At 46.3% G+C, this 19,705-nt stretch overlaps 2 protein-coding genes across 2 annotated transcripts in view; one reads left to right on the plus strand and one right to left on the minus strand.

The window, feature by feature from the left end:
* The window catches only part of ABCC6 (ATP binding cassette subfamily C member 6), a 35,792-nt gene extending 34,542 nt beyond the window's left edge, over window positions 1–1,250 (minus strand). The window contains exon 1 of the mRNA XM_030301585.1: window positions 1,149–1,250. Coding sequence (XP_030157445.1) covers window positions 1,149–1,184 — 36 coding nt within the window. The 5' untranslated portion in view covers window positions 1,185–1,250. The remainder of the gene's footprint in view (window positions 1–1,148) is intronic.
* A 2,596-nt stretch (window positions 1,251–3,846) lies between these two features.
* Window positions 3,847–19,705, plus strand: part of LOC115503841 (nodal modulator 1) — a 56,549-nt gene continuing 40,690 nt past the window's right edge. The window contains exons 1-9 of the mRNA XM_030300301.1: window positions 3,847–4,052; window positions 6,064–6,153; window positions 8,132–8,177; window positions 11,374–11,474; window positions 12,445–12,551; window positions 14,605–14,677; window positions 17,078–17,230; window positions 17,788–17,925; window positions 18,261–18,350. Of these exons, the coding sequence (XP_030156161.1) occupies window positions 3,888–4,052; window positions 6,064–6,153; window positions 8,132–8,177; window positions 11,374–11,474; window positions 12,445–12,551; window positions 14,605–14,677; window positions 17,078–17,230; window positions 17,788–17,925; window positions 18,261–18,350 (963 nt within the window). The 5' untranslated portion in view covers window positions 3,847–3,887. The remainder of the gene's footprint in view (window positions 4,053–6,063; window positions 6,154–8,131; window positions 8,178–11,373; window positions 11,475–12,444; window positions 12,552–14,604; window positions 14,678–17,077; window positions 17,231–17,787; window positions 17,926–18,260; window positions 18,351–19,705) is intronic.

Consider the following 19,705-nt stretch of genomic DNA (forward strand, 5'->3'; position numbering starts at 1 on the left):
CGTTTAAGCCTTATATTTTAAGAGGTAGGTGTTACTGTTCCCATTTCACAGACCAGGGAACTGAGGTACTGAGAGGGGAACAGCCTTCTTCAGGCCCACACATACAGAAAGTGGCAGAGCTAATTCCCATGAAGCCTGTTTGACCCCAAAGCTTGTTCTACAGAGGGTCTTGATCTGTGATTCTTTTTTTTTTTTAAGTTTATTTATTGAGAGACAGAGACAGAGAGAGAGAGAGAGAGAGAGAGAGAGAGAGAGAACAAGCACAGGAGTAGGGGAGGGGCAGAGACACAGGGAGAGAGAGAGAATCCCAGGCAGGCTCCATGCTGTCGGAGCTGAGCCCCGGGGCTTGAACCCATGAACCATGAAATCATGACCTGATCCCAAGTCAAGAGCCAGATGCTTAATGGACTGAGCCCCCCAGGTGCCCCTGGGTCTGTGATTCTTCTCTCAGCCTCTTGGCTGGCCTTCTCTAACGCTACAAAAAGTATGAATGGGAAGTTCAGAGAACATGGCTCTTCAGTTCTCTTCCTACTATATTAACAGCCCTCCCTCTCCCACACTGGTTATCTTTCTTCACTGCTCCCCACTTTGCCACTGGCCAGCTCTGTGAACTTCAACTTCCCTGTGCCTCAGTTTCCTTTGTTGCAAAGGAGAGGGGTGGTGTTCAGAGAATCTACCTCTAAGGATTGAATTAAATGGGTTGGTACCAATAAAGCACATAGGAGGATGTGGGGCACAAAGTAAGCCCTCAATTAATATCAGCTATTATTATTGCCTTACCGGCCCGGCCCCTGAAATCCTGGGAGTTTGCGACCCTTGCTCCCATCCCATGAGCCTCTTTCCCAGAGTCCTTCGCTAAGAGCCTGGATGAAAGAGGAAGCCGGCCAGAGAGGTGGGGGTCCTGAAGCTTTATGCAAATAGAGGTCAAAGCCTGCAGGCAGCTGGGAGGTCGGGAGGCCCCGTTAGTGGTGCTGGGGTCTCCAGGGGCAGGCTCGGTTAAAGGGCCCGCACTTGCCTGCTGTTTGCCTGGGAATTTGGTGGTCTCTCCCCTCCCCGGTATCACCCCCTGGAGAAAGCTGCCGGAGAGACCTACCAAGCCCGGAAAAGGAGAGTGGGGCAGGAGGCGGGGTGGGGGTGGGGGGACTTACTCCCTGTCCCACACAGGGCTCTGCAGCCGCGGCCATCGCGCGCCTCCCGTGCCTGTCCGTCTGTCCGCCCGCGGTCTGTCCGTCTGTCCCGAGACAGCCTCCTTTGCCGCGCTCCGGGTCCTGGAAGGGGCGGAGACTGACAGGCTAGGCTGGGATTCCAGCTCCGGGATCGCCAGGCCCGGGGCAAGGTCCCGCCGCGCGGCAAGGGTGGGGCGGGAAGGTATGAGACGAGGCGATTGGAGGGGGCACTCTGGGTGGCCCGGGCCGGCATTGGGGGAGGGGATCTCGGAGCCCCGGAAAGTGCAGTGGCATCCCGCTAAAACCCTCCAGTCCCGCAACAGGTGGGATGGACACTGTCTGCCTGTAGGGTGGTGGGAAGATACTAAGATTACTAATAAAGAGTTTAGCACAGTGCCAAGAACACAGTAAATGCTCAATGAGTTAGCGATTATTAGTGTTAGTAATGTTATGTTATCCGTAGGTTACTAAGCAGTGGTTCACTGTGCCATTTCAGAAATATAATATGGAAAGATAGTTGCTAAATGCTAAATGAAAACAAGATTATAATACAAAATAGGCTACAATATTTATGCAAAAAAAAAAAAGTATATTCTTAGGTTGGGGAAACGGGGAGAAGGAAGTCAAATCTTTGCCTTCCTCTCCTGGGTGTTAAAGCAAGGTGTGTTCCCAGACAGTAGCTCTTTTTGGGAAATCCTTTATGCAACATGTATGCATAGATTTTAAAAATGGACGTGCAGTCCAGCAGTGATCATGGAAATCCTCATTTTTCTTTTCTTTTTCCTTTCCTTTTTCTGTTTTCTTTCTTTCTGCCACGAGCATGTATTCTTTTCAAGATAGAAATGAAAAGACAGCTTTTTCAGACAGGCAAACACAGGTACTCAGTTTGGAGGAAGGAGTCAGACTCTATGCATTTTCCACATCGCCCTGTCACTTCTCTGCAGCTCTTGAATGCCACTTCTCGCATGGCCTCCACTGTGTGGGCTCCCCTTTCTTTCGGGGTTTCCCAACCCTGGCCTGGGGCCCAAGTCAGTATGCCTTCAGCTGTCCTCCAGCCTGGGTCTTCTGGAAGAGCAGGGACACAGAGAACAAACTCAGTTTTGAAGCTGAGTGTGGCAGGTCTGCTGTTCACATTTATAAATTATGTCTGTTTATTTGAGGTGATCTTGGTGGAGGCTGATGGAAATTAGGGGGAGGCCTCTCTTACTGTGACCCCATGTGACCCCACCTCTGATAGGCATTGCCACAGTCCTAGTGTTTATTTTATTGTATATGTGAAGATGAATTTGTGGGGAATGGTGGGAATTTTGGGGGAATGGTCAGAAAGTAAGGAAGAACACAGAGGAAATCAGTTGGGTGAGCCAAGAACAGAACCCAGTCCTCTGAACAGTACAGGGCTGAATGCAGAGCCCTAAACTAGTCCCTTTCCCCCTCTTAGCCTCAGTTTCCCATTCTGTAAGGTGAGAAGGTTCCATGGGTCAGCATTTCCTAATTGGTGGCTTTCAGCCCCATGCGGATTTGCTAAGACAAACCAGGGACTCATGCTAGGGAGAGGAAAGGGCATCTGTTTCAGTTGTAGTTATAAATACCCAATAAATGAAATAAATATTAAGCTAGATTCTCTCTATAACCAAATAGATGAGAATTTCACTGTATTTCCAGTGAGAGTGCAGAGTGAGAAACTGAAATCAGATGTGCTCATGACTGAGATCCTTGGGGGATGTATCATTCCATTATAGGACCCATGAGGGTTTTAACCATTGCATGGTCTAAACTCCCTATGATTCATAGTTGTATATTGCTTAAGTCTTGGTCACAATGATAAATTCTAGTGGGAAATTTTCTCTCTTACCTGGTTGTTTAGAAATAAAATATAAAAACTATCAAAATAAAGGGCTTGATTCTCTTTTAGGGCAAAATGGAAGAATTCCAATATCAGGTCAGAAAAGCAATTTTTGTCTCTTTTGATGTGGTAACTTGCAGTTAAATCCAGTTTTTGTCATAGTATATGTATAATCTTGGGGCAAAGCACAACGTGCTGAGATTTGAACTTGTTTTCTGACAAACCATGCTTCAAATCACAGACAATTCAAAGTAAATTAACTGTTTGCATCTCTTGCTTATGGGAGAAAAACCCTCAAGTTTGTTTCTACACAAATGTTATTAGAACTGGGATTAAAATAAATTTCAAATACCCTTTTTTAAAAAACATAATGCTGACCTTAAATGGCCTATGTATTGCTTTTTTTAAAAAGTACTGATTATTTATAATGGAAAAATGCACTGACTCAAATTCCTAAACGGGTTTTTGAGATTATATATCACCTGTGAAATACATGTGCCAAAAACATTCGGGGGAGTAGTTGGATACTTAAATCAACAGTCTCTTGTCGTTTCCAGTTTCAGCGATATTGAATTCCAAAGCATAATTCAACTTTGGAGTTTGTGACTGTAATCAGGGACCTTGCAACTGCACCTGATAGACGGTGCGCGGAGTCCTCCAGGCCACCGTAGGGCACTAATGGTCTGGTTTTGTTGCTGAGCATGCGCTGTAGTTAGCCTGTCTGGCGAGGGGGCGTGGCGCCGGAGCACGCACGCGCAGCAGCGCCGGGGCGGGGCCTGGGCTGTCAGCGGCGGGCAGAGGAGGAAGCAGCGGGCAGCGCGCGGAGCTAGGGGCGGGACCTGGAGGCCTGCGAAGGGTCGGGCGGCAGAGGCCCGGCCATGCGGGCGTGCGGGGGCTTGGGGCCGCCGGGGCCAGTGGTGGTGGCCGCCGCTGTGGTGCTGCTGCTGAGTGGCGTGGGTCCGGCACGCGCCTCCGAGGACATCGTGGTGGGTTGCGGGGGCTTCGTCAAGTCGGACGTGGAGATCAACTACTCGCTCATCGAGGTGAGCGCCCGCCCCGCGGCCGGGGCCGGAGCTCGCTCTGTGACCCTGAGCCAGTTACTCAACCTGTCTGGGCTGCGGTGGCCTCGCCTCAAACGCCAGGCGGTTGCCACCTGCCCCACGTTCTAGGAGTCCTTGCCTCCTTGAAGACTCCGCCCCCCGCGGGCTCTTCACCATCCCATGCCCTCCCCGTCGCGCTGGGGTGGGGGTTCCTATCGTGGGGTCAGCTACGGAGTGGGGTTGGGGACCTAGAGGTATGTACCCCACGTCTCAGAGCCCCCAAAAGTTCTAATCCACTCCTCGAAACCCCCCAGGGATGCTTTTAGAGAGCACTGATTCCCATCCCAAAGATCCTGTCAGGGTAGATCTCTGTTGGCATCTCTGGGGCTGGGAATATGTATTTTTAATCTTTCCCGATATCCCCCCACCCCGGGACTCCTTTTCCTTTAAAAATGGAGAGTTGGCAGCTGCCCTGAATGTCTTTCTGGATAGTTAGTGAAATTAATGCTGGAGATTTGAGCTGAAGTCTTTTTTATTAAGTTGTAAAGCCCCAGGCAGTTGCATGATTATCAGTACAGTGGCATTATGGCCCAGAAAGCTTTTGTGAAAAGTAAGGTCACTTGTCAGGGTAGATGGGAGGGGACCTGAGGGAGGGCTGGCCTCTGTCTTAGAAGGGTACTGTGATGGGGCAGAAGGGGATTGGAGAGAGAGAAAAAAAAGGAAGAGGCTATGAGCTGGCAAAGAGAAGGGACTTTGGGGGGATTAAGACCCCAAAGGCTGACTGAAAGCACATTTGAGCCAGTCCATTGCTGGCAGCTGAAGGGCTGTGGTGAAGGAATGAACCAGTATATTCTACAAATCTGGTTGCTGAAATGGGTTTGGGGAGGGGTAGAAAATAGATTCCACACTCCACTGGGTCGCCCTGGCCTTGTTCCAAATCCCAGCTTTTGTTCTTGTAGGAGGGTGTTGAGACAGAAGCAGAATCCAGCACCATGTATTAACTAAAGAAAATAATTATCACCTTCAAGACCCCTCTGTCTCTCGCTTCTCTGCCAGTTTTGATCCTAAGTCAGGTGTTTAATGAGTCAACCCAGTGACAATGGCTGGGTGCCCGTGCCACCTCTTGGGTTGCCTCCCAGTGTGTGGGCACAGACCAGTTCAGAAGCTGCCTTGCAAGGCTTTGTGCTACTGAGTTTCCTGGGGCTCCAAGAGAAAAGTAAAGGCAGAGAGAAGTTAGTACTACCACATAGTAATATAGTAAAACGATAAGAACACTTTTTTTTTTTTTTTGAGCCATGCTGTCTGCCAGGTGCTTAATATGCATTGATGTGAGTCTGTATAATCACCACGAAGGGGAGTGGCTCTTTTTGTGTTTATGAAGAAACTGGACCTCAGGAGGTTAAATGACTATCACACAGCATGTGGAAAACCCAGATGCTGCTTGAGTGTCTTAAAAGGTTAAGAGATTGTATTTGGAAATGCCCAGGATACAAGAACTTTAGAGATCCCTTGAAAAGACATACATTAAGTGCCTTTTGATTTATTTTTGCCTAAGAATGAAAATAAAAGAGGAAATTAAAAATTCCTAGATGAGTGTTAACTCGCAAATATTGGGAATCATTTGAGATGAATGTAGATCCCTGTCCCCCCACCCAAGACCTTCTAGTTTAGAAACAGAAGTGGGGCTTGGGGATTGCATTTTAATAAGCACCTTATTAATAGCACATTAGAAAATTTGTTTTACATCCATAGAGACAGCCGCTAAAAATACACTGAAAAGTATTGAAAAATATGACTTTGCAGGGTAGTCTTTAGAGGGTTTCTAACCTAAAAAATATCTAATTACACTATTTCGTGGATACTTTGTCTTATTTGTCTCTGACCTTAGTGCCTGGTGTTCATCACAGCACATAGTAGGTCCTCAGCAAATGCATATTGGCCAAATGCATTGTGGTGTAATGTAGCTAATCCTCAAAGGCGATATTATGACTTTTCTTCTTTCCTTGCCTTCTAGATAAAGTTGTATACCAAGCACGGGACTTTGAAATACCAGACAGACTGTGCCCCTAATAATGGTTACTTTATGATCCCCTTGTATGATAAGGTAAGAGAGACTACTATAGTTGTTTATGATCGGAAGTGGTGTGGCCTCCAGGACCGCCCTAACCAGAGCAGGCTTTATTTGGCACATGAGCAAAGGCTTGTCTCTTTTGTAAATTATAAGTGGAATCTACAGTACTGGCCAAATTTTGAGGGAGACAATTTATAAAGTGGGTTGATTGAGTACAAACCGAACAGTGGTTCTCAGTGTCTGCAGGGACATCTGCCAGTGTCTAGAGACATTTTTGGTTGTGACACCTGTCTGGTGTTGGGGGAGGGCGTCTTTATCTAGTGAGCAGAGGCCAGAAATGAAGCTGAACCTGCTGCACAGGACAGACCAAACGTCAGCAGTGCCGACATCCAGAAACCCTGATTTAATAGAACTCTTTATTTGCAAGCAGCTTAAAATACTGTTTAAAAAAAACTGTGCAAGTGATACTCGAATTTGTGAGCTTTGTGGGAAACAACAAAATAAGGTCTTTAGAAGTATTTGAAGTAAATTTATCCATTTGCCCCCCAATTTCTCATCCCTCTGTAGTGATGACCACTGGTAAAAGTTTTGGTGTGTATCCCAAGAGACGGCTTTCTCTGTATTATAATTATAAAGGGGCGCCTGGGTGGCTCAGTCAGTTACGTGTCTGACTTCGGCTCAGGTCATGATCTTAGACTTCGTGGGTTCGAGCCCCGCATTCAGGCTCTGTGCTGACAGCTCAGAGCCTTCAGCCTGTTTCCGATTCTGTGTCTCCCTCTCTCTCCGCCTCTCCCCACCGTGCTCTCTCTCTCTCAAAAGTAAATAAACATTAAGAAAAAAAATTTTTTTATAATTCTAAAGATGCCCACATATGTGCGTGTATGCATAGACGTGTATCCACACCTACTTACACCCCACCCTCGTTACCCTTCCCATTTCAACGTTTTATTTAGAAACGTAGATTCACAGGAAGTTGCAAAAAATAGTCAGTGTGTACACATAGCTTTGGCTTTTTTTTATATCGGATGGAACTAAACAACAGGAATTATTCTGCAATTTTTTATTTTTTTCCCCTATGGTAACATCTTGGTACACTTTCAACATCAGCGTGTACAGGTCTACTGATTTATTTTTAATGGCCACATAGCACATCAGAATCAAATCAAAACTGTCAATTTATGTAACCGTGTCTCTATTGATAGGCGTAGAGGCTTTTCCCAATTTAAAATATTATAACACAACACTATTCTTGAAATTACATCTTTCACTGCAGTATGTAGGGCTGACTTCTATAGGTTGGTCTTAAAATCATTTTTTGTTTGTTTGTTTGTTTTGTTTTTAACTATTCGTATCATTCTCAAGAAAGCAAGGTGTGTGAGTAACATCTAGTTTTAAGAAACGAGTTTTGTTCCTAAAGATACACAATGACCCTGGCAACCTTGGATGTAGGCGGGGTTAATAGGAGACTCCATTAGTCGTATGTTTGGCATCAGAAGACAGCGAGTGGCTGAACATAACGCCTTTAGAACTCTCCCATGGGCGTTAACGTGGTGTCTCGTGATTGGTTGGATGGGGACTTCTGGGCAGCCAGCTTCAGCCCACCACATCCGAAGGGAACCAGACAGCCCACAGCGACTTAGAAGGACACAGTATATGTTTGGAATTTCTTTTTCTTTTTTTTTTTTTAAGTTTATTTATTTTGAGAGAGAGAGAGAGAGAGAGAGCGAGCACGAGTGGGGTAGGGGCAGAGGGAGGGAGAGAGAATTCCGAGCAGGCTCCATGCTATAAGCACAGAGCCTGATGTGGGGCTCAAACCCATGGTCCGTGAGATCTGACCTGAGCTGAGATCAAGAGGTGGACGCTTAACCACCTGAGCCACCCAGGCACCCCTATACTTGGAATTTCATTGCAGGTATGAAAATGCTAGATTAAATGGTAGCCCTGAAGTAAATTAAACTAATTGAAAGGTCATTGGTTTTCATTCCTCTACCTTTTCTTTCCCCCCTTTTAGGGAGATTTCATTCTGAAGATCGAGCCTCCCCTAGGGTGGAGTTTTGGTAAGTTAACTGAATAGCCAGACATACTCTGTAAAAGATTAGATTGTGTGCTGAATATTAATTTAAATTGTTGGAGTGCGTACACTGTTAAAATATTAAGGATACATTTCTAGTGTGGAACAGGGCTTTTTCCTGTTTGCTACTATATATATATACACTTTTTTATATACTTTTGAGAGACAGAGTACGAGCGGGGGAGGGGCAGAGAAAGAGGGAGACACAGAATCTGAAGCAGACTCCAGGCTACGAGCTGTCAGCACAGAGCCCGAAGCAAGGCTCAAACCCGTGAACCACGAGATCATGACCTAAACCAAAGTCAGAAGTTTAACTGACTGAGCCATCCAGGCGCCCCCCACCTGCTTGTTATATTAGAGTAAATTGGATTTATCTTGGACCTACCTTAAGGTTTTCTGTCATTTCTCTTAAAGTAGGCGTCCTTTCTTGAATCTGCCTCAGGAAGCTCTGCTTTTGTAGTTTCATTCATTAAGTGGCAGCAGAATGACTTCTAGAGGTCAGGAGTGGGGACTTCTTTTCCTGTCCTAGGATGGCTTCTTTCTTAGCCCCCTGGGGCATTTTTAGTGACTTGATTGAAATATTCAACGTCGTGAGATTTCACGTGAAAATCCAGATCTACTTCTCTTAAGAGATCACAAGAGGGGCACCTTGGTGGCTCAGTCGGTTGAACGTCTGACTTCATCTCAGGTCATGATCTCAGTTTGTGAGTTCAGGCCCCGTATCAGGCTCTGTGCTGTCAGGCTGTCAGCGCAGAGCCCGCTTCAGATCCTCTGTCCCTTTCTCTCTGCCCCTTCCCCGCTTGTGGTCTCTCAAAAATAAATAAAAACATTAAAAAAAAGAAAAGATCACAAGATCTGGCATCCTTCGGCTTTACTGGCTCTGTGACAACCTTGGATAAGTTACTTCCCCCTGGGTTGGTGTCTTCTCGCTAGGGGGTCAGGAAAGGGCTCGCTAGGGGGTCAGGGGAGGGGTTGTAGCTGCCTCATGGCCTGTCTTGGAGATTTAATGGGCTAGTGTGTGTACGTGCTGAGAAAGGCTGGCACATAATTAGTAGGGAATAAATACTTAAAAGCATTCTGCACACATACAGACAAAAGCTCAAAACTTTTCCTGATGTGTCTGCCTTGTATCAGAGCCGGAGATGTGGAACGGAATGGGGTTGAGATAAGAAGAGAGGGCTCTGCTTTGTCGTGGCTTCCAAGAGTGGATGTGTGTTTATCCCTCTTCTGTAGCTCGGGAAGGGGGGGGGCTGGGGTGCTGGTTGGTTCAGGCCATCTTGCTCCTGAGTTAGAGGAGGAAGAATTTAGTCCCTGCCATCACAAAGGGTAAAGTGCAGCTCACATGGCCGAGAGCTAGTGTGGCTCTGTGAGGAAAGTTCTTTTCCAGTTCGTAGCTGGGGGGGACCTGACCTGTGCCTTCCAGAAAGCCGGAGGTGGAGGAAACCCAGCATAGGACTAAAGCAGAGGCTACAGATTCAGCACCCTGTGGGAGTGTTTTGTTTGAGTCCCCTCCCCTCCTGCCAACTGGTTTCTTCCTCTTGACATTGGTAAAGAAGTTCATCTGTATTACCTGTAGCTTTTGTTCACTCATTTGATTACCGTGTGAATAGAAGGTGATTCACCCCCTTCTGTGGACAGACATATGGGCTGCTGACTTTGGCCACTAAATATAGTCTTCCTGCGAACGTCCTTGTTCATATCTTTTGGTACACGTTTTAGCATGTTTGCATTTCTGTTGGGTATACCCCAGAAGGGAACTTGCTGGGTGACAGTGCGTTTACATGTGCAGCTGTAGTAGATCTTATCAAATATCCAAGCAGGTTTGGCAAATTCTGCTCTACCAGCAGTGATCAGGGTTCCAGGTGCCTCGTCGTCTCCCCAGCACTTGGTATGGTCACTCTTATTCATTTTAGCCATGCTGGTGGTAATGTGGTGGTGTTTCATGTTTGCTCCACGGTCAATGAGATAAATGCTTTTTATATGTGTTTATTGGCCATGTTGACAGCCTCTTTTGTGAGGTGTCTGTTTAAGTCTTTTGTGCATTTTTTACTGGCATCTTCTGTGTGTGTGTGCGTGTGTGTGTGTGTGTGTAATTCTTTACCCAAAATTCTCCTGATTTTCCCATTTTTTTCTCTACTTACCATTCTACATTCTTCCTAACCTTTTTTTTTTTTTGTAAGTTTATTTATTTATTTTGAAAGAGAGAACATGTGTGCGGGGGAGGGGCAGAGAGAGAGGGAGACAGAATCCCAAGCAGGCCCCACGCCATCAGCACAGAGCCCGACGCAGGGCTTGAACTCCCAGACCGCAAGATCAAGACCTGAGCTGAAGTGGGACACTTACCGACTGAGCCACCCGGGTGCCCCTCTTCCTAACCTTTTAAAAGCTTGAACCCTTGTTATGATGACCTCTTCAGTTTTTTTAGACAAAATCAATTAGTTGCTAATACTGAAAATTCTGGAGATAGCACATAAAAATCCAGGTTTCCGTTTTTTTGTGAGAAAGTTGGCATTTGGTGCAAAGTGAGTAGTGGCTTCCCCTTTTCCATTCACCCTAGGCCCATGCGGCCTGTCTCCCTGCTTGGTTCCTGTGGGCATTGGAGCTCCCCGTCTCGTTTTGCCATGGCTGCACTCACGCACTTGGTCAGGGGACAGTTTGGAGGCAGGCTTTTACAGGTTGAATTGGGGCTCTGTCACTCACAAGCTCTGTGACTTTGGGGAGGGGGGTCCTTTAACCTTTCCTTGTGTCAGTTTAATAATCAGTTGGAGGCGTTTTTACCCCCCTGCTCACGTAGTTGTGAGGAACATGCGCGCTTAGCTCCGTGTCTGGTCTGTGGTAAGCATCCAGGAACTGAAATGATTTGGTGCGTCCTGAATTGTCACTGAGGCTCTGACATACGGCTCAGCCGAAAGACTGTCATCAAAGCATATCATCCTGCACATGCTGTTTCACCCTGGGGTGGGAACCTGGGTGTCTGGGGAAGAGGTCGGGGGGAGATCTTCCTCATACCTCCTGGTACCTTTGGAGTTTTAACCCTGAGCGCGTAGTAAGTGCTCAAAAACAAATGAAAGTTAACTGGTAAGGGGTGTTTTGCCCGGGCACATTCACCTTACCTCAGCACTAAACTTGTTCTTGTGTCTCGTATCCTGTTTGTTCCCTCCCCTCCCACCTTCACTTCTCAGAGCCAACAAACGTGGAGCTCTACGTGGACGGCGTCAGCGACATCTGCACAAAGGGCGGGGACATCAACTTTGTGTTCACGGGGTTCTCTGTGAATGGAAAGGTTTGGCTCTGGAAGATTGTTCTTTTTAATGGTTGCTCCGTATTATATACTGCGTCTTCTATTAACCTGCTTTAAATGGGGCGAGTAAGCCCACACGGGACCCATAGGTAGGCTTTGGGAGGGTGGAATTTCATGTACAAGGTAGTGGGTGTTTTTCAGGGTCAGATCTAGGTTCCCTATCATTCTTCCACAAGGGTGCTTGCGAGGGAATGCCAGGCCATTCCCCTGTAAAGGCTGCTGGCGAATAACTGCTAGGGCTGGCCTTTCGTAGGGGTGAGGACAGGAAGAACGGAGGCCCCAGGCTGGGTGGCATCTTGTCCTCACTGAGGGAAATCCAAGCCGGCCTCTTCCAGACAGGATTTGCGTTTGCTTTGGCCCCTTCCCCCAGGGGCTGTCTCAGTAAACTGGATTCCCTGAGAGTTCTCTGGGCCCCCCTGGTCGTGTGAATTTAGAGTGCTAACCTGTGCGAATGGCAGCTTCGAGCTCAGATTCTCAGGGGAGTTTTTTTTTCTCCCTCCATCCGGCACCAAGGTTGACACGTGCAGATTTCTTTGCTGTCCTTGTCTTCCTGGCGGGTTCATTTCTCCTTTACCTTTACACCGAGAGTGAGGCGCTCACCCTTGGATGAGGCGAGGGGGTCCTGGTTTCATGTGTGAATTTCTTGCTAGGGAGGAGGATCATGGATATTGTTTTCTTTCTCTGTAGAGATTGTAGAATAATGGTGTCTCTTTGGCTGATGGTGTCTTAGGTTCAGTGAAACAAAGTATTATTTCCCTGTTACTACTCCCTCTCTCAGCCCCTCAGCTCTCCTTGGGAAGGGTCTCCGTGATCTGTCTAATCTTTGTAAAGGAGTCTTGCCCCCAGGAAGGATATAAGCTCCATGAGGGGGGACATGAACGGGCCGGGCAGTTCTCCTGAGTGGAGAGAGCTTTGCACCTGGCTTCAGTCCTGACCTCCTTCTCCTCGCCAGGTTCTCAGCAAAGGGCAGCCCCTGGGCCCCGCAGGAGTTCAGGTGTCTCTGAGAAACACGGGGACCGAAGCGAAGATCCAGTCCACCGTGACCCAGCCTGGTGGAAAGTGAGTTGTGCCCGTGTCATCCTGCCTCACGGAGAGGGGGTGCTGTTACTGGGGCTGGAGGAGCTTCAGGTATAGGGAGTCCTGGGTTTAAATCCTGGTTTGGACTCTTCAGGCAAGTTCAAACCCTTTGTCTGTGAAAGAAGTCATCTGACTTCTCTCCTCCAGCACTGAGGAGATGAGTTAAGGTCTCTACAGTCCCTCCGGCAGTGCCTGGCACGTAGTAGGCCTTCATTTAACAGCTGGGGCTGGCTCTGGAACCTGAAAACCTGGGTTTGGGTCCTTGTTCTCCCACTTACTGGATTTGGTCCCAGACAAGTTACTTAATGCCTTTGGGCCTTAGTTTTCTCATTTATAAGTGACGGTGGTGGTGGAGCCCACCTCCCAAGGTTATTAGGAAGATTAAATTAATATTTTTATTTCAAACTGCCTGGTGTGGAATACATGCTTAATCGTGTTAGCTCCATATAGATTTGCTCTATTACGATTTTTAAAAAATCATTTCATCACAATTACATGAAAATTATTTTGTAGTTAGAAGCAACAACTATTTAAATTAACCTTGTTGAGTCAGATTTAAAGCCATTTATTTAATGGATCTATGTCGTCAAGTTGTAAGTGTTAACAGATGTGCCAAGATTAATTCAGAATAGTTCCAACTGATAATTTTGAAAGCATTCAAATCATTACTCCTTCAGTATACAAAACCAACTTAACTGCAAATTAGAAGTTGATAATGAGTCTGTCGGTAAGCTATCCAGTTTCTAAATGAGGGTTGTCGAAATTATTTTTCAGTCTGGGGATAACGTTTACTTCTACTTGATTGAAGCCTGCTGGGGGACGCGGGGCTTCCATTTTCTCTAGACTAGTAGTAGTTTGCTTTTGACCTCTCTGGGAAAAGTGACCTGAACTTGTTGAATCTCATTCCTCTGCACTTATCTAAAACAGTGATCTTACCCTGCAGAAGTAGAGGTTCAATCTCACTAATTGCAAAATCCAGTAGTCATTTCCATGTTACTGTAGCAAAGTAGCAAAATGACACCACAGGAGAAGAAATTAGGTGGATTTTTGATCGTCCATTTCACTAGAGTTAGCCCTCTCGTCGTCTGGGCTTTGCGCTTTGAAAGGGTTAAATATGTCAGAATCCTGTTGGTGGCCTTCCCAGCCTCATCTCCTGTCACTCTGGGGCTGGTTTGTCTACAGCTACCTAACTGGTCTTTGTCAGCATCTGATTTCATCACAGTAGTTTGTGCAAGAGCCCGGAACGCCTTTTACTCTGTTTCTGCTAACACATCTAAACTCTCCGGCACAGGATTCGAAGCTTGCTGTCATTTGCCCTACCAGTGTCATCAGCATCATCTTGTGTTAGCGATGGCCTCAGCCTGTCGGATCTGTTCTCTCTTCTTTACACAGGACTCCTCCCTTCCCACTTCTGTTCCTTTGGCACCCCTTCCCTTCTCTATGCCTATTCATGCCTAACGCCTCTGTCGAAATGCACTTGCAAGTTCTGTGACTGATCCCTGGCTAAAGCCACAGTGACTCGTTCTCAGGTCAGAAATCCTTGGGGTGTAGGAGAAACCTAAAACCTCCTTCCTGTCAGCCCACAGAACACCTGTTTTTTTTTTTTTTTTTTAATTTTTTTTTCAACGTTTATTTATTTTTGGGACAGAGAGAGACAGAGCATGAACGGGGGAGGGGCAGAGAGAGAGGGAGACACAGAATCGGAAACAGGCTCCAGGCTCCGAGCCATCAGCCCAGAGCCCGACGCGGGGCTCGAACTCCCGGACCGCGAGATCGTGACCTGGCTGAAGTCGGACGCCTAACCGACTGCGCCACCCAGGCGCCCCAACACCTGTTTTTATATACAGGAAGTAATAAGTGCTCCCTGATGTGATTTGTACAGTGAAGGATTGAATTTTGTTTATGCTCATTTAACCAGCTAATGGCCAGTTTGTGATAATTCGAACATTATTTTCTAGTGCTTCCAATACTAGTCATAAATTAGTATATTTGGGTTGTTTTGAAAGAAAGTTTATTGGCTCTTTGTATGTCTTAGGTTTGCATTTTTTAAAGTTCTTCCTGGAGATTATGAAATTCTTGCAACTCATCCAACCTGGGCATTGAAGGAGGTGAGTATTTCATTTATGTTGATAGCTGTGCCAGCAGTGTTCTGGTTTGGGGACAAACGTACGGATTTCAGTTCAAGGTATGAAATGGGTTTATGGTTTTTCTGGAAGTAGATGAAAAATGACAGTGCTACTGATTGGTTTGGTGGTATTTATAAGATAAAACTCAGTGTAGCAGATGTTGCTTATGTTGCTTTTGGTTTTAGGTGACAATATTGCCTTCCTTCTGTGAAATAGGTCTGTTATTAACTGTAGCTATTTTAAGCTGAATCAACACCAGAAGGACCCGATTAGATTTATTTGTTGTTCTTTTTCCAGCCTGAAAGAGCAATCTATAAATACACTTAACATTTTAGAAACCTGTTGTACGTGTGCCCAAGGAGAATATAAAAGAATGTTTATTGCAATTTTGCTTGTAATAGCAAAATATCGTAAGCAACCTTGATGTCCTTTAGGTGGAGAGTGGTTTCATCACACAGTAGAATTCTGTTGGACGGCAAAAATGAATGAACCAGAGCTACGTAGATCAATAGGAGTACATTTAGAAACATAAAGTTTGGGGCTCCCGGGAGGCTCAGTTTGTTGAAGCATCCAACTTCGGCTCAGGTCATGATCTCGCGGTCTGTGAGTTTGAGCCCCGCGTTGGGCTCTGTGCTAACAGCTGAGAGCCTGGAGCCTGCTTTGGATTCTGTGTCTCCCTCTCTCTCTGCCCCTCCCCTGCTTGCTCTCTCTTTCTCTCTCTCTCAAAAATAAACGTTAAAAAAAAACCATAAAGTAAAAAAAAAACATAAAGTTGAGGGAAAACGGCAAGTAGCTGAAGGTAAGGAAACAGTATTGTTTAGATAGTCGTGACAAACATTCAGGGTACTTCCTATGTAGACAAAGCATGAAGCTGTGCTTGGGAATGGCAGACACCAAGTCCGTGGTGACATTGACATCCATAGAGGGAGGCAGGTGGGGGATTTGGAGGTACGCAAGGGTCCTGAATTTTATTTCTGCTTTTATTTCTTCGGCTGGTTAGAGTGTATATATAGGTGTTCTTTAGGGTAGTCTTCATATCTTTTTGTTTGATGGAAATCGTTCGTAGTAAAAGATCAAAAAAAGGAAGAAACAGACAAGGTGAGCTTTTGTAATCTGTGGAAAAACAAATTGAAGAAAGATCTAAAGGACATTTCATCATGTTAACTTTTATGCTAGTTTTGAGACTGTGTCTCATTTTTTTTTTAATTCTTTTTTCTTTAACATTTATTTATTTTTGAGAGACAGACAGAGCCTGAGTGGAGGAGGGGCAGAGAGAGAGAGGGAGACACAGAATCTGAAGCAAGATCCAGACTCTGAGCTGTCTGCACAGAGCCTGACTCGGGGCTCGAAGCCATGAACCATCAGATCATGACCTGAGCCGAAGTTGGACGCTTAGCCAACTGAGCCACCCATGTGCCCCGAGACTGTGTCTCATTCTTGCAAAAGAACCATCAGAATCATTATTTCTGTTTTTATTGAAAAGGTTTTATGCATGTATAACAGATAGTAGGGTTTCACACCTAGACTTCTCTGTATACTGTTCACGCCTGCCAGTTTTCAGGGTTTTAAAAAGGTTTTGTTTAAAACTCATGGCTTAAAACAAAACAAAACAAAACAAAACAACTCATGGCTTATACATTCTGATTAGGATAAATTTTAAGGCTTACATTGTTAATTGTATGCATAAAGGAATTTGAGTTTATTAATATAAAATTGTGTTTCAAAGTAGGGCATGCTGCTAAACATCAGGATAATGAGTGCCCTTGGGGGGTAGTGCCTTGGAAATGAGCGTGAGGAGGCTTCTGGGTGCTGGTTCCATTCTGTTGGTGGGTGCTAGTCACAGGGTGTGTTCAGTTTGTGAAAAATCACTGTGCTGTACACCTTCAACGCGTGTGTTTTCTCCGTGTAAACTGTGCTTTGGCAGACGGCTTTAAAAATGCATGCATCTGCACCATTAAATACGGAAAAAAAAGTAAAGCATGCTCATTTAAAAAAATTGGAGCAGATAGAACAGCATGGTAGCAGGAGTGATAACAGAGGTGGACAATTTGGAAGGTGGAAAAATGTGAAAAAGTAAAGTGTTACCATGCCAAGGAAATCATTCTTTTGAGCGCAGTAGAGAGATAGCAAGTAGGGAAGGGGCAGAGAGAGAGGGAGACAGAGAATCCCAACCAGGCTCTGTGCTGTCAGCATGGAGCCTGATGCGGGGCTCAGACTCACAAAATGTGAGATCACAACCTGGGCCGAAACCAGGAGTCCTGAGGCTTAACTGGCTGGGCCACCCAGGTGCCCCCTGTTACTGTTTTAGCTGAAGCACGTCTTCCTGTTGTTGAACATCCTGAGAGGTTGTTGCTTGGGAAGGTAAACTCCCCTCTTCCATAGGCGAGCACCACCGTGCGGGTGACCAATTCCAACGCCCACGCCGCCAGCCCCCTCATCGTAGCCGGCTACAATGTGTCTGGGTCAGTCCGCAGCGACGGGGAGCCCATGAAAGGGGTGAAGTTCCTTCTCTTCTCATCTGTAGTATCCAAAGAGGTAAGTAAAGAAAAGTGGAGAACAGACAAACTTGTGGGCGGGGCTGCGGGCTTACAGACCAAGAATACACTGCTGAAAATGTAGCTCAAGGTGGGTGTATTGTTTCAACGTTTAAGAACACTGTGTTTCTTGGTTGACTCCCTAGAAGCTGAGTGGCTTTGATAGGAGTGGACTATGTCAGAAAGTGCACAGGCCCTGAAATCAGTCCGACCCAGGTGCAGACCAGTCCCCACCCTGCCTCTTGCTGGCTGTGTGGGCCAGCCACTTCGTCTTCCTGCGCTCCATTTTCTTGTTGAGAGTGGTGACCTGTCATAGATGAAGACAGTCATGTCATTTTTTTCCAAGGAGACTGTGCCAATTTTTAACTTCTCACCTTGAGTGTAAAAAAGTCCGTGTTCCTTTTATCTCCAGTACTATGCCCTGGATTTCAGAAATACGTATCTCGTGACATAAAACTTAGAAAAAATTTCCAGTAGCATGGCCATTTGCTGATGATCAGAGCACATAAGTGGAAAAGGAAGTCATTTTCACCCTCCCTCCCCCCACCCTTGGCACAGGATGTCCTGGGCTGCAACATCTCACCAGTGCCTGGCTTCCAGCCCCAAGACGAGAGTCTGGTGTATTTGTGCTTTGTGGTCTCCAAAGAAGATGGCTCCTTCTCCTTCTATTCCTTGCCAAGTGGGGACTACACTGTGGTGAGTGGAGGAGATTTGCATCTGTGAATGTATGGGACTCTTACAACGCAGCAAGAATCAATGCCATTTGGGTGTTAAAAGGAATAAATGATTGACCTGCAGTTTCATGACCATTTTACGTAGTGTAATTATTTAAGACGAGATTCTGACCCTTTGGTAATAAATAGCTGGAAAAAGTTTGGGCCTTCCTCTTTTAAGATCGGCAACAGGATTAATATTTTGTCTCTCAGCTCGCCTCAAACCCCTTGTCATTTGTGGCCTGTTGGGTCAGTTATTAATATTGATGGTTGAATCTTGTTGTTGGCCCTTGGTAATGAACAGACCCTTCCTTCTAGATCCCCTTCTATAGAGGAGAGAGGATCACCTTTGATGTTGCTCCTTCTAGACGTGACTTTACAGTGGAACACGACAGCCTGAAAATTGAGGTAAGACCTGCCTGCCGTCTGGAGGGACAGGTGTCCAAGTTGCCCACCCTGGGCACAGGCCTTGCAAACGTGTTTAAGAATAAACAACCAGTATTTTATCTATAAGGGCTAGGCTGCTGGGAAAAACAGAATCTTGTGCTCTGTTCCAGTTCAGCCTGGGATCCACTCTCAGTAATTTCCTCATCTGAGAAAATTGGAGCCTGAGTTATAGCTACTTTGTGCCATGAGATGTATTTAGTGCGTGCCAGTGCCAGACGATTCAGGTACTATCACAGGGATGGGGGTACAGTGGGGACCTAACGAGACACAAAAATCTGTTCTTTCAGACGTCAGTGGCTCCGATAGGTAAATTCACTAGTGTATCAGAAGGTGATAAGTGTTGTGTAGAAGAATGAAGCAAGGAAGGAGGTGACACACTGAGACGGGTTGGGGTCTTCCAGGGTGCCCTTGAAAGTCCTCACCGTGAGGGTGGTGTTTGAGCAACAACCTGAGGGGAAAGAGTCAGGGTGGGAAGTGTTTGAGACGGAGGGAGTGGCAGGTGCAAAGGTCCTGAGGCCGAAGTGTGCCTGGAGGGTTTGAGGAACCCCAAGGAGGCCGGGGTGGCTGGGATGGAGGGCGTGGGGAAGGGAGAGACGACGGGGCAGATAGCACAGGACCTGGCGGGCCACTGAGGTTCTGAGCAGAGGGGAGGTGTGATTCCTCAGCCTGTCATGTTGAGGAGAGGTTGCAAGGGGCAAGGTGGAAGTGAGGGAGGGGTTAGTTAGGAGGCTGTGGCCATGAACCAGGTGGGAGCTGAGAGTGTGGGCTGCAGGGAGGGGGTGAGTGAGAGGTGACAAACTCCCTAGATCCTAAAATAGGTGGTAAATGTGTTTTGCATCACATTTTATCTTTAATTACAGAAGTAGATAATGGTTACTGTAGAAAATTTGCTAGATAGAGCAGATCCCCAAAGAAAATAGTAGTCTCCAAAAACGGACCTCCCAGTGTTACAGTTATTGAAAAAATTAGATTTTAATCACTTTCTTTTAATGTTACATTTGAAAGTACTATGTTAAAGTAGCTTAAATTGGTAGGAGCTAGCTTTTAGGTCACATGCTCAGTGGGGTTCTGACTGCTTTTTAAGATTCTGTAAAGCACTTGACTGTTTTGTGCACGCCGGAGTAGGCAGGAGGTGAGGAGATGTCCTTGCTTTTGCTTCAGGGGGCTGGCAGAGAAGGATGGGGCAGGTGAGCGGGGAAGGACATTCCCAGATCTCAACCAAATGCAAGTTTTTGAACACATGAATAAAATTTCAGGGTGCGGCCTGTGAGCTGCATGAGGTCAGGAGCCATCAGAGCGTCATTCTTTCTTCCTAC

This window comes from Lynx canadensis, chromosome E3 (assembly GCF_007474595.2).
Source record: "Lynx canadensis isolate LIC74 chromosome E3, mLynCan4.pri.v2, whole genome shotgun sequence".
Lineage (NCBI taxonomy): Eukaryota > Metazoa > Chordata > Mammalia > Carnivora > Felidae > Lynx > Lynx canadensis.